This window comes from Leguminivora glycinivorella, chromosome 14 (genome assembly GCF_023078275.1).
Source record: "Leguminivora glycinivorella isolate SPB_JAAS2020 chromosome 14, LegGlyc_1.1, whole genome shotgun sequence".
Lineage (NCBI taxonomy): Eukaryota > Metazoa > Arthropoda > Insecta > Lepidoptera > Tortricidae > Leguminivora > Leguminivora glycinivorella.
Window position 1 is genome coordinate 21,443,596 of NC_062984.1, and position 14,051 is coordinate 21,457,646.

The following is a 14,051-nucleotide window of genomic DNA, read 5'->3' on the forward strand; positions in this document are numbered from 1 at the left end:
GTGTGGTTACATCTCAATTGTGCCCATATACCATAATCGACTTCTACAAAATCCAAGCACCGATAGAGTACAAATACAACAAATACAAATAATTTATTATGAATAACATAAGACAAGTGTACAGTGGTTATTCTTAAAGACTAAGAATTTTATAACGGATGATTTATACAAATGCCTGAGCTAGGATAGTTCCTGTGTTTCAGGCACAAACAAGGACTTAATTGCTAAATTATTTTTAATTATTCACTAGAATAAAGCTAATTATTTTAATTATAAATAAACAAAAAACTTATTACAGCAGGTTCTTAACTAGAGTGTACCTATTTGTAAATTAAAGAAAAACGTTAATACTTATACCTAGTCATTTTGATTATTTAACTATTTCATCAACCTCGTAAGTAGCGTTATCATGGCATTCGCCAAGGGTCATGGGGCCTGGGGTCCACTTTGACAACTGAATCCCAAGATTTGGCCGAGGCACTAGTTTTACGGAAGCGACTGCCACCTTCCAACCCGAAGGGTAACTAGGCCTTATTGTGATTAGTCCGGCTGGATTGGAATATCAAATGACATTTCACTAATGAATAATTATTTATTAAATAAGGTACAGCGTTATTTATTAAATAAGGTAAATTAACTATTTATTAAATAAGGTACAGCGGGGCAAATTTCGCCTGGGGGGCAATTGTAAGTGATCCATTTTTTCCATTATTACACTATACTAACTTAAAATGAAGCGATCAAACATCCTTATCATAAAGAGAATGTTTTCAATCGCAACTTGCACAACAATTTTGAGAATGTTCTGCAACTTGGACATTGCTAGTCTAACACGGGGCTACCAAAATAAGAAATGAACAAGAACCGTCTAGCAATATTTATTTCCGCCAAACAAAAGTTAAGTAAGAGTCACGAGGTGGTTGCGCAAACCGAGGAAGGAAGATTCGCCAGTGCGGTAACCGCGCGCGCAACTGGCCGTGCCTTGTTTGGCCCATCGACCCAACTTCGTTAAGAGGATACGGTAGCGAAAATGCTAAAATGGAAAGGAGGCCCCCTTTCAACTTGGAAATTTTAGTTAAATATACAAGTGTTATTAACTAGATTTATCGAAAAAAAATTGTCCATTAAGAACAACTCAGTCAAAAGATATTTCCAAAAAATCTTTAAAATCGAGGTTCCGCTCTCGACTCTTTCCTCCTTCAAAACTTAATCAATCGAAACGAAATTTGAGAATCTGAATAACAATGAAATAATCTATGTCGGACCGTTTAGATTTTTTGGTTAATTATTACCAATCTTGAGTATCACACCTTTTTTTGCGCCACAATGAAAAAGGCTGTTTTTGGAATTTTTTGATTGGCTCTAGAATCTTTAAAAAGCATAATATCAAAAAAATCGAAACGGTCCGACACAGATAAAAATAATAACAATCAGTGTTGAAAAAATCATTGCTCTATCTTCAAAAACCAGGGAGGAAATAGTCGAGAGCGTTTGTATGGAGAATTGACCCCTACCGTATCATCTTAAGAACCACAGAATTAGATAGAAGAAACAGTCCCGTTTTCCGTGATCATGATGCATGCAACTGCGTCGAAATATCGGGAGCTCGACAAAAATCAAAAAGGTAATCACGGTCTATATCCCGGTCAATATAAGCACAGTATAATAAAGAGTACTATCGTACAGTATGGCCACTCCCGCTCCCCGCTGAAAGTGCCGCCCACCCCCTCTCGGTTACCTCACAGTTACCGCCTGTCAAAAACGCGAACAGTCAACCTGTCATATCTCACTCATACAAGCATGGTACGCGTTCACCTACACGAGCTTAGACTGTGTGCTAGGAACGCGCCTCTTTCATATATTAGAACAGATGGCAGTCGCTTTCGTAAAAACTAGTGCCTACGCCAAATCTTGGGATTAGTTGTCAAAGCGGACCCCAGGCTCCCATGAGCCGTGGCAAATGCCGGGATAAAGCAAGGAGGATGATGATGATTCAAAAGTCTTAGAAGAAACAGAGTTCATCTAACTTGTATGGCGGCCGAGCGTGTCAGATTTTGTACTGAAGTTGATTCTTGTCTGGTATTTTAAATATGTCTTAGGCCCTTGAGTGTTCCTTATTTTTGTGTTGTGCCAATTATCCCGGAACTTACAAAAATTGACGTCCGAAAGCTGCAAGCTGCGATTAAAGACGGACAACTCAGTGGATTTTACTGAGTTCATTTGACACGCTAAGTAGATACGTTTACTTGATCTATGGTATATATATGACATCGGTGTTAGGAACCTACCCAAGGCACTGGTCCCACCGCGAGCTAGTTAATAGTAAGCTATGAGCTATCGGCTATAAAAACGAATAAAAGATAAGCACTCCCGAGTCCCGTGCAAATAAAAGAGACACGGCGATATTGATAGCTCACCGCTGGGTGAGTAACTATAAACATCGTCGTGTCTCTTTTATTTATGAGACGTGAGTCTTGTTTGGCCAGTAGTTTTAATTTGTTTAGTTACCTACCTAAAACACAGACATAATATGCCACAGTTTCGTTTTCTTTTAACCCCTTATTTGCCAAGAGTGGCCCTGAAGCTTTAGTAGTTTCATGTGCTCTGCCTACCCCTTTATGGGATACAGGCGTGATTGTATGTATGTAATATGCGGCTTTCCACTACGTGTAGGTAATAAGGTCTAGGATATTGCAGTGTCAGGTTGCTAGCCATATCCCACAGTCAGTTTCTACTACACCCACGGGAGGAAAGGGGGTGGTGAAATTCTTAACCCCTCTTATACGGGAAAACTTATTATACCTCTACTTATAGGTAAACATCGTTTTAACAGTAAGCAAAGTAAACTCATCACGCACGCATAATACCACGTTATGCAACTTACATAATACAGAATTATGAATGAAAAGTAATACCGGAATACGATTAGCGATTGCCAGTTACTTCTGACACGTAACTAGAGATCGCACCTCAGGTGCCGTAGCCGAATGGCATTTCTGCGACGCGAAACGCCACCGAAACGTCGCAGATATGTAGTCCGGCTCTGTCGCGCCAATACGCATGAGCGATAGAGATAGATAGCTACGAAAGAGATATTATCTTGAGCGTTTGTGCATTCGGCTACGCACACAGATGTTTTACTTCGTAGCAGAGAGGGACAGAAACGGACTGACCTTTGACCGTATCCAAATTTTTCATAAATAGGGTAAGGTTTTTATAAGTAGGGTATTTGACGACCGGTCTGGCGTAGTTGATAGTGACCCTGCCTGCTGTTGCTGCTGGGTTCGAATCCCGGTAAGGGCATTCATTTGTGTGACGAACACATACATTTGTTTCTGTCATGGATGTTTTCTATGTGTATAAGTATGTATTTATCTACATATATAGTATGTATATCGTCGCCTAGCACCCATAGTACAAGCTTTCCTTAGTTTAGGGCTAGGTTGATCTGTGTGCCCTTACCGTGGTTCGAACAGGGGGCCGATTTTTGAATCTCGGCCATTCGATTTCGTGAAATTCGTTCAATAATATCTCCACTACTAGCGATTTAAATTCTACTAACAGAATCGAAAACAAGTGGTCATTACCACGAGTTTTAAAATTACTAGCGGTCGTTTTTCAAAAATAGCATTAAGTACTTCGTTTTCCATATACTTTCGAACGTCGAATTCGTGCGTTCGAAATTTAAAAATCGATCCCCAGAACCGTGTGAGATATATCATTTTGGTTACAAGTAAACTTTTGGCGAATAATCGTGAGTTAATGAAAGTGGTACTGCCTCGGGCGGGAAGAAATCATAACGTGTTCTTATGCAAGAGCTGGGGTCCCGAGTTGCGTAAAGATAAGGTCCGTAGGTAACGTGTTGGAGATTGATAAATGATAAAAACAACCTTTCTAGCGTAGTTAAGCTTAGTTTAGACATTCTATTTGTCCATTTTTTTCTTTCAATAGGGATTACGGCAATATTCTACCATCAGACGGCAGCACTATCAGACATACTAAACCATACTACTTTTTCGAGAAGTTTTGATATGTATAAGTTTTTTTTAAATTCGTTATTGCCACAAGATTTTATCTCCGACTGTACCTTTGTTTCAACAGTCATCTACTGCTCTCCGAGACGTTTCTAAAAAACCCTTACTCGATGGGCATACGACGTTTCATGACCGGGTTCCTATGACCACCTTTCTGCTCCATCATCAGGTCAGCTCCATGATACCATAATATTGCAACATGAAACATGAACAACGTTCGATATGTGATTCTCTAGCAAGGAACAAAGGAGCAAGATACTTAACGTGGTTTGCAATAAGCCCTCCTCCATGTTCCCTATTGTAGGCAGTAGGTAGTTTTATAAGAAATCTGACCTTCCTACCTAAATATTATATGAAAAACCGGCCAAGTGCGAGTTGTACTCGCGTTGCAAAGGCTCCGCACACTACAAGAAGGGATTGAGCGCCTCCTTCTTATAAGTAGTAGGAACTTAAGTCATTTTTTAACACAGACAGACACGCGAGTGATCCTATAAGGGTTCCGTTTTTCCTTCTTGAGGTACGGAACCCTAAAAATAAATATAACCCATCTGTGTGCCACGTAGAAGAGAATATGACCATCAAAATAGTCTTAGGGAATTAAAAGGACTCCTAGAACTACTACGATCATGTCTTTAGACGATGATTGATGATGGCCTATGATAATATTTTGCAGAAGGAGCAGCGTAGGCCCCAGAAGGTGGACTGTTGACCTGATGATGAAGGTCGCAGGAGTCCGCAGGATGCGAGTGGCGCAAGGTGGATGATGGTTGCAATCTTGGGGGAGGTCTATGTCCAGCAGTGGACGTCCTTCGGCTGATATTTGATGTTTATGATGATAATTTTGCAGAAGTCGCTAAGATAAACATCAAAATATCATCATCATCCTCCTTGCGTTAATCCCGGCATTTTGCCACGGATCATAAACATCAAAATGTATGGAAATGATAGTGTTTAATTAAGTTTTGTGCTATATAACAATCATCATCTTGAATGATCAGCTATTGGGCCCCCTATTGGTCTACATGCAAAACACATCCGCTAAAAATAAAACATCGTCAAGAAAGCATGCTAAAAGTAGACATAATTTCGCTTTTTGCCCAAGATCACTTGCGTCAATTTGAATTTCAATGAATGACCCTAAAATTTCCTTTTCTCGCACAGTCTATTATTAAAATAATAAGAAACTCTGCTATATACAATTTTATGTAATTATGCAAGCCATGACCGAGATGAGTATAAAATCTACATATATGTATAAACTGTCCATTGTTAATTACTGAATATTGCTAGATTCTCGAAAGATCTTCATTAATTCTTTATGGTTAAGGAAGCTTTCCTTGGGTTATCCCGGCATTCACCACGGCTCATGTGAGCCTGGGGTCCACTTTTGACAACTAATCCCAAGATTGAGCATAGGCACGAACCAACTGCCATTTGACCTTCCAACCCAAAGGGTAACTAGGTCTTATTGGGATTAGTCCGGTTTCCTGATTTTTTCTTTTACCGAAAAGCGACTCCGAACATGTTCCAAAAAACTCATTGAACTCATTGGTACGAGCCGGGGTTCGAACCTCTGGATTAAAAGTCGCACCAGCAATTTTTTTCAAAAACATTCATAGCACGTTCTCCCAATTACGAAATAGCTCTGAAACTATCCAAAATCGGTTAGAATAGCGCACGCGCTAATCCGAAGCTGTGTTGCAATCGCTTGCGCATCCTTATGATGTAAGACATACGCGACCCGCATATATATCGGGTGACATTACGCCAGGCTGTTATCCTTAGGCACCTGTTAACTGATAACGGTTAAACAGCTGGCAGGCAATTACGGTCGAATGATAAAACATCTGGCCGTCCCTATCGCGCTTACAAATAGTGTAATAGGGACGGCCTGATGTTTTATCATTTATCGCGCGACTATACTTGCCTGCCTGGTATATATACCTACAAGACAGCTGACAATAAAATGTCTTGTGGTCTAATTAGATCAAATAATAAGGTCAGAATGTTATTTGAGCAGTTCCCGGCAACTTTGTACATAGCCACGTCAGCAAAATTTAATTGATCCTATTTTGTTACCAATATAAGTCTACTTTCGTAAGATATATATAGGTTAATTGTCATAATTAAGAAAATATAGATACTAGAGAACCTTAATGATAAATAATACATAGGCCACGTCAGCAAAATTTAATTGATCCTATTTTGTTACCAATATAAGTCTACTTTCGTAAGATTTATATAGGTTAATTGTCATAATTAAGAAAATATAGATACTAGAGAACCTTAATGATGAAATAAAACTTAATAAAATCTCAATTCATCAACAAAATCTTGGTAACAAAATAGGTTTAATAAAAACAAATTTAACTTTTTCCTTAATTTTTGTACAAACTTTTCGAGAACTGCAGATTTGCATTATACCATTTAACTATCGTGCGGGATTCGTATGCACATGTGTACAGGTTGAAATGTATTTTATGTGGATACGTAGTCAAATGCAGAAATGGTTACGATAATATGCCAGAATGCGTTTCGATCGCGTTTAGCGTCAACGATTTTAATTTCGGCTGGCTCGGCTGATTTAAAGAATAAAAAACAGAAGCTATTTAAAAAAAAAAAAAAAGAATATGGTCATCCAAGTCGGGCACCGAAAGTTTATTCGAAAGATAAAACTAAAAAAAAGTAAAGTAAAGTGTTCGAAACGTCGGGATGAATTGTAAATTGTAAATACGCGATAAAATCCGTTTCCATTAGTTTTATTTCATGAGTATTTCATCACGGTAACCGAAAACAATATTAAGATAAGCTAACCTACTGGAATTAATGTTATGATTACTTAAATGTTTTCGGTCGTCGAAAATAAAAATACACACGGAAAACATAATCACATTGACTTTGAAAATATTGGATATGTCCCGAGAAACTGGCACTCACAAGATGAGATTCTAAAATACCCCAATACAGGAAAGAGGTAAAACCAAGGAAAAAGGAATGATAATAGAAAAAAACCGGCCAAGAGCGTGTCGGGCCACGCTCAGTGTAGGGTTCCGTAGTTTTTCGTATTTTTCTCAAAAACTACTGAACCTATCAAGTTCAAAACAATTTTCCTAGAAAGTCCTTATAAAGTTCTACTTTTGAGATTTTTTATATATTTTTTAAATATATGGTTCAAAAGTTAGAGGGGGGGGGACGCACTTTTTTTTCCTTTAGGAGCGATTATTTCCGAAAATATTAATATTATCAAAAAACGATCTTAGTAAACCCTTATTCATTTTTAAATACCTATTTAACAATATATCACACGTTGGGGTTGGAATGAAAAAAAATATCAGCCCCCACTTTACATGTAGGGGGGGTACCCTAATAAAACATTTTTTTAATTTTTTTATTTTTGCACTTTGTTGGCGTGATTGATATACATATTGGTACCAAATTTCAGCTTTCTAGTGCTAACGGTTACTGAGATTATCCGCGGACGGACGGACGGACGGACGGACGGACGGACGGACGGACAGACAGACATGGCGAAACTATAAGGGTTCCTAGTTGACTACGGAACCCTAAAAAAGGCACTGTGTACAAAAAACATAGACGACTCGCCTGAAGTTGATGTGTTTGGGTCTTTCCCGTCAACGCTTGCTCGTCAATAATATTTTGCATGAACATTTAATGGAAATTCCTTAATTTATGTAAAGTATCAAGCGGATGCCAATTCTTGGTACTTCGGATGGTTAGCACTTGGTTTTCGGAGAAGGATAATGAATATCATGAGTCATGGGTTATAATCACACCTCTTATAAAACTACAAAGTATACACTGATTATGAGTACGTATTTAAGGTACATACTTATGTAAAATGATTGATAGAATTGATAGTTATCGACAATAGGATCTAACATGAAGCTTCAACATTTGTCCTGTAATGAGTATCTTATAATTAATTTAGGCTGTTGCTGTTACCAATACAATACAATACAATACATTATTTATTATCTGAGTTAGGCTTAGGATCTCTTTAAACCTATCGACGCGGAATCGGCATTTGCCGACCAAAAAAATTGATCTTGCTAAAGAGCTTTAGTAGCCTTGAATTAATCGCGAGACTTTCAATCCGGAGGTTATGGGTTCAAATCCCGGCTTGTTCTTGGAATTACATATTTAGTTTAGTTACCAACCGGATTAAAGCTTACATGAGATGAAACTTTTGTAGCTTCTGCCTGCCCCTCTAAGTTATACAGGTATGATTGTATGTATGAGATGAAAAATCACTATGAAGGTGACGTTTCAATACTTTTTATAGACTTTCAAAGGTATTCGTCAGGAAATACTGAAGGAAGCGAATTCCCCAACAAATACGAACTAATGGCATTTATAATGATTCTTTATTAGACCTGAATGGCGCCGTGACTTATCCGACGGGGTGACGGAGCACGACAAAGCCTGGTTAAACAACCTTAAGCAAAAAGGCTTCGCTCCAGAGCTCCTCCTCCTCTTGACTCGCGTTTCACCTGTGACAGATGTGGCAAAAGGTGTCGGGCTGCCATCGGACTACTAAGCCACCAAAGACGATGTACCACACAATAAAATCACTGCAACAATCATCTGCTAAGATGTCGTGGCCAATGATGATGATGAGTCATTGTAAGCAAATCTATCAAGATTGAACATTAATTCAACAAGGAAGATACTTTGTATCTGTTTATTTAATTACCATCAGCAAATAGCAGTATTATTCAGCAATTTGTGAGGAAGATCGCTTCATCAGATGTGATGGAACAAGCCATGCGTTGAGACAACGTATGGGAATCGTGAGTTAATGAGTTGGCTAGATTTAAATAATTTGTACCAACAAAGAGGATCGAGTATTATAGAGAGTTACTGTTAAACTAAAATGTGTAATCACAGTGCATAGACTGCCATCTCTCGACACAAGCTTAAAACGTTTGAACCTGTTTTGACAGTTTGGCCCATATTCTTAGCTTGATATGTGTTAAAATGTCAAATAATAATATTAGCGCCATCTAGCCGAGCGTTCCCCAAATTATGAGTTGTGTTACTCGAAATAAATGAATTTTAATTTAATTTTTTTTAAAGGTGTAACGCCATCTTGGCCACCGTACCTTTTTCTCTATGGCTTTGAGGTACGTCTCTTATCCGTCTATACGGAGTTACATATGTCTTTGGTACCAGTATAGTTGCATATAGTAACATTTGTTTACGGTAAATGTCGCTAAGGGCACCTATAGGTCGATGTGGTCACAGTATAATAAAGAGTACTATCGTACAGTATGTTACTCTCCATCCCTTCAATAATCTCCATTTAAAAAAATACGTTAATTAGTCGCTCCGTTTTGCCGTGAAAGACGCACCAACAGACATACACACTTGCCAATTTATAATAATACAATAACAATACTAAATTCCGTTTAATACCTATTATTCCATCTCAAACTCTGCCTAAGTCGGTCACTGGCTATTACGCAAGCCAGATCCTTGACACACCCACACAAAGCTTTAATATTTACTTATATAATTTACTATGCGATTTTTTTCTAGTAATTGTCAACAGTTGAGTAAGAAGACGGCAAATATTTGCTGAAGCTAAACGGTAAGTAAATGTAATCGGCATACGACTTTTGGCACCCAGGTGACCAAGGTGTATACAAAGAAGGACATTCGATATTTAAATGTTTGGAACTTGGGAACCGATTTTTGAATTTCGAACTCACGAATTGGCCGTTCGAAGCGTGGAAAACGACGAAGTTCTATTTTTGAAAAAATGACGGCTAGTAATTTTAAATCTACTGGTAATGACCACTAGTTTTCGATTCTGTTAGTAGAATTTAAATCGCTATTTGTCAAGATAATTCGACGAAATTCACGAAATCGAATGGTGGAAAATAAAAAAAGTCTCCCTTGGTTTTCAAACATATTTACTTTACTGGTTGACTTATTTAAGTTTTTCAAGCTGTTTGTGGTTTTTAATGAATGTGTAGGCAAGATATTATTCGTTAGCGCTAGGATAACGAAATATTTTGTGTTTCTCTATCACTTTTCTATATTTGTACAGAGAGAGACAGCGTTTCATAGTCATAGCACTAAACGACTGATAAGATATTTTTACCTCATATGATTATTTACAAATGGCATAAGTACATATTATCAATATAAATAATTAAATATAGCATAGTCAAACAAGAATCGTTATTTCTGTTTTATCTAGAAAAGGGACTTTTTGTAACTTTAGCTTAAAATTAGTGTTCAATAAGAGACATGAAATATCTTTAAAATCGAGGTTCCGCTCTCGACTGTTTCCTCTTTCAAAACTTAATAAATCGTAGCGAAATTTGAGAATGTAAACAACAATAAAATAATCTGCGTTGGACCGTTTATTTATTTTTTTGGCTAATTGTTACCAATTTTGAATACCACACCTTTTTTTGTGCCATAATCAAAGAGGCCGTTTTTGGAAATATTGGGCTCTAGCTCTAGAGTCTTTAAAAATAAGAATATCAAAAAAGGGAAAAAATCACACCTCCGGCAGGAACAAGTATTCGAACCTGCGACCTCTGGCTTTGCCGGAGCCAACCGCGCTCCCAACTGTAAAAATATGTAATATCGCTCGCAGACGTTTCTGCATGATAAAAAACAAATTTAATATAAAAAAAAATTAAACGGCCCGAAACGGATAAAAATAATAATAATCTGTGTTGAAAAAAAAAAAAATTACTCTATCTTCAAAAACCAGGGAGGAAATAGTCGAGAGCGTTTGTATGGAGAATTGACCCCTCCTGTTGCGTCTTAAAGTAGTATCTTATACGTAGTTATATTATCTTTGTTTACCGCAATTATAAGTTAATTATAACATAAAAATGAACACAAAAACCACTTGTTAAACCCAACGGATCCCCAATCAATTAACTTTTTGTACAAGAAGCGTGACATTACCTTTATATCGGTGGTGTAAGCGAGTCTAAGTCATTTGCTAATTTCCTTTTACTAATAAAAAGTTTAGCTTGAAATTGACCAAGTTTGAGGAGTCATTTACCTATTTGATTGATTGATTTATTGAGGAGTTATTAAATATGGAACTTATTTTATACCTGCGAATACTTCCTTAGCCAGCGTTCCCACTTAAGCGTTGCGTGTCTCGGGGCGCGCAACGGACGTCCGCGCCACGCCACCTGAGTGTAATTCAAAAAACGTCTCCTCAGTACATTTTGTATAGGAAGGACGTAAGACGCGCCCCAGGTGGCGTGGCGGCGGCGTGGCTTACGTCCTTCCTATACAAAATGTACTGAGGAGACGTTTTTTGAATTACACTCAGGTGGCGTGGCGCGGACGTCCGTTGCGCGCCTCGAGACACGCGACGCTCTGATGTGGCCGGTCCCTTACGGATACACTTCAACCCATTGGGATGTTTTGTATTACCCCCTACGACCCCTCAGCTATTTTTAACCCCCGACGCAAAAACGAAGGGGTGTTATAAGTTTGACGTGTCTGTCTGTGTGTATGTCTGTCTGTCTGTCTGTCTGTCTATCTGTCTGTCTGTCTGTCTGTCTGTCTGTCTGTTTGTCTGTCTGTCTGTCTGTCTGTGTGTGTGTCTGTCTGTGGCATCGTAGCTCTCGAACGGATGAACCGATTTTGATTTAGTTTTTTTGTCTGAAAGCTGAGTTAGTCGGGAGTGTTCTTAGCCATGTTTCATGAAAATCGGTCCACTAGGTCGCGGTCGGGGGTTTTTTCAAAATTTTAATTTTGTGGTTAGGTTAGTTAGGAGCTTCTCGACCATCTTATCTTATTTTATCTTAAATATGTGGAGATCCCTTATGGATACACTTCGACCTATTGGGATCTTTATTGCATTTATCCCCTGCTATCCTAAAAAAACCTTCAGCTATTCAGGAGCTTCTCGACCATTACCATTTGTGTAAAAAAGTATGGCACCTAGCCTTGGTTCTTCCTTCAACTATGTATCTTCATTTAAAAAACGGACAAACACACAGACACACACACTTTTCCCTTTACAATATTAAGTAAGTAAAAATGGATAGTCAAACGACATTAGGATCAATAAGTACGGCGACCCCGTTGAGAGTAAGTTTTTCGGAACTTAGAAAGTGTGAGAAAATGATAACAATAAGCATAATAAATCGGTCTAGTAGGTGCTTAATGAGCTGGAATAATCTCTTCTACATAGAATACTTAGAATCAAATATTAAAACAAACCTCTTTGCATAGATTCAGTAGGTATCAGTGGCGCAGCGTCGATACAACTCGATTCCCAAAATTCTCTAGTATCTGTAAAAGTTCATACAAAACAGATTCCAAAAACCCCTCCGGCTTTACCAACGAAAATTTTCACGCCCCTGGTAGGTACCCCTATCCATACTTAATATTAGACCTGGGAAAGTGTGTGTGTCTGTTTATTTGTCTGTCTTTCACGGCTAAACAGAGCGACGAATTGACGTGAATTTTAAGTGAAGATAGTTAAAGGGATGGAGAGTGACATAGGCTACTTTTTGTCTCTTTGTAACGCGAGCGAAACCGCGGGGAAAATCTAGTATCAAAAATACGTAGGTGGTTAAATTATTCGAATTAAAATTTAAAATAGACTTCTTACACGTAATTTTAAAAACATGAATATATTTGAGACTCCATTTTTTGGCGTACGGAAACTTTGATAACAGGAAGCTTAAGTTATGTATGAAACATGTTTCTATTTTGTCATATGAGCTACGAATTTGTAGCACCTATGATGATTTAACACCTCAGTCTATGCCTTAGTTTTGATAGGTAGTATATTATTTTAATGTAGGTTACCTACAAATTTTGCAAATCTTGATTCTAAATTGTGACTAAATACGTGAGCTTACAACCGTGACTGGCATTGTCCTACATTTTCTAGACGAGAGGAATTCTGCACTCGAAACTTAACAAGGACAGGACAATTCTTTTGTACACATTCAAATTAAAAATGTAGACGCTAAAACTTACGTTTTATAAGTCCCCATGTTGACAATAAACAATTCACACAAACATACACAGAACACGAAAAGTTTGAAATTGGAACGAGGAGCACTTTTTTAAAATCGAAAGTCAGTTTTTTTTCCTACGTGTGGTCCGAATCGCGAGCTCAGCGTCCGCGTACGCGGGATCGCTGATGTTGGTAGAATGAAGCTTGGAGCGGCGCTTGCGCACTCCGTCGAGAGAGAAAGTTGCCAAGACCTGGCGGTTACGTCCGATGACGATCCTCGATTGCGTATTCGGTGACAAAATTGAATTTTCGCGTCCAGAATCACGTGCCACTGACACGCTGACCGGTCGACAGTCCTACTTTTGCGATTTTTGCCGATTTGTAGTTTATTTTGGAACCAAACTGTTATTTTTATAAGCAAAACAAACTTTTATTAACATTTTAGTTAGCACTTAGTTCATATGTCATATTTATGTACTATTTTTTAGAGACTGCACTCCACACATATTTCTTCATTGAAATAGTCAACATTTCATGGAATATTGTGTTGACCTTGGGTATAATGTAAACTAGTTTAAAGCACACACACAGTTTCGTTTTCTTTCAACCCCTTATTTGCCAAGAGTGGCACTGAAGCTTTATTAGTTTCATGTGCTCTGCCTACCCCTTTACGGGATACAGGCGTGATTGTATGTATGTATTTATGTATGTATGTATGTAGTTTAAAGCTGTTTAATTTAAATGTAGAATAAAATCAATACAACATCATTATGTTATTTCCGTTCCCTTTTCAATTACTTATATATTATTTCTAGCTGAAAAGAAAATGATAAGAAGTTACTGTTGACACATGGGACACCACGTGACATTGGGTTAGACCTGTCTTGTCTTACGTAATGAATGACTGCCCCCAAAATACTTATACTTACTCTTACTATTATGTAGTATGTAGTATATTATTTAATATTATGAAAGTGTAAGTAAGTAACTCTGTCCCAGGCCCAGTCTGTGAACTTTAAACTAATTTAGGAGCAATATTT

General features: G+C 37.9%; 1 protein-coding gene across 1 annotated transcript in view; it reads right to left on the minus strand.

The window, feature by feature from the left end:
• LOC125233212 overlaps window positions 1–13,191 on the minus strand; it is a 98,582-nt gene extending 85,391 nt beyond the window's left edge. The window contains 1 exon segment of the mRNA XM_048139123.1: window positions 13,032–13,191. Within this exon segment, the coding sequence (XP_047995080.1) occupies window positions 13,032–13,048 (17 nt within the window). The 5' untranslated portion in view covers window positions 13,049–13,191.
• Window positions 13,192–14,051: the final 860 nt, after the last annotated feature.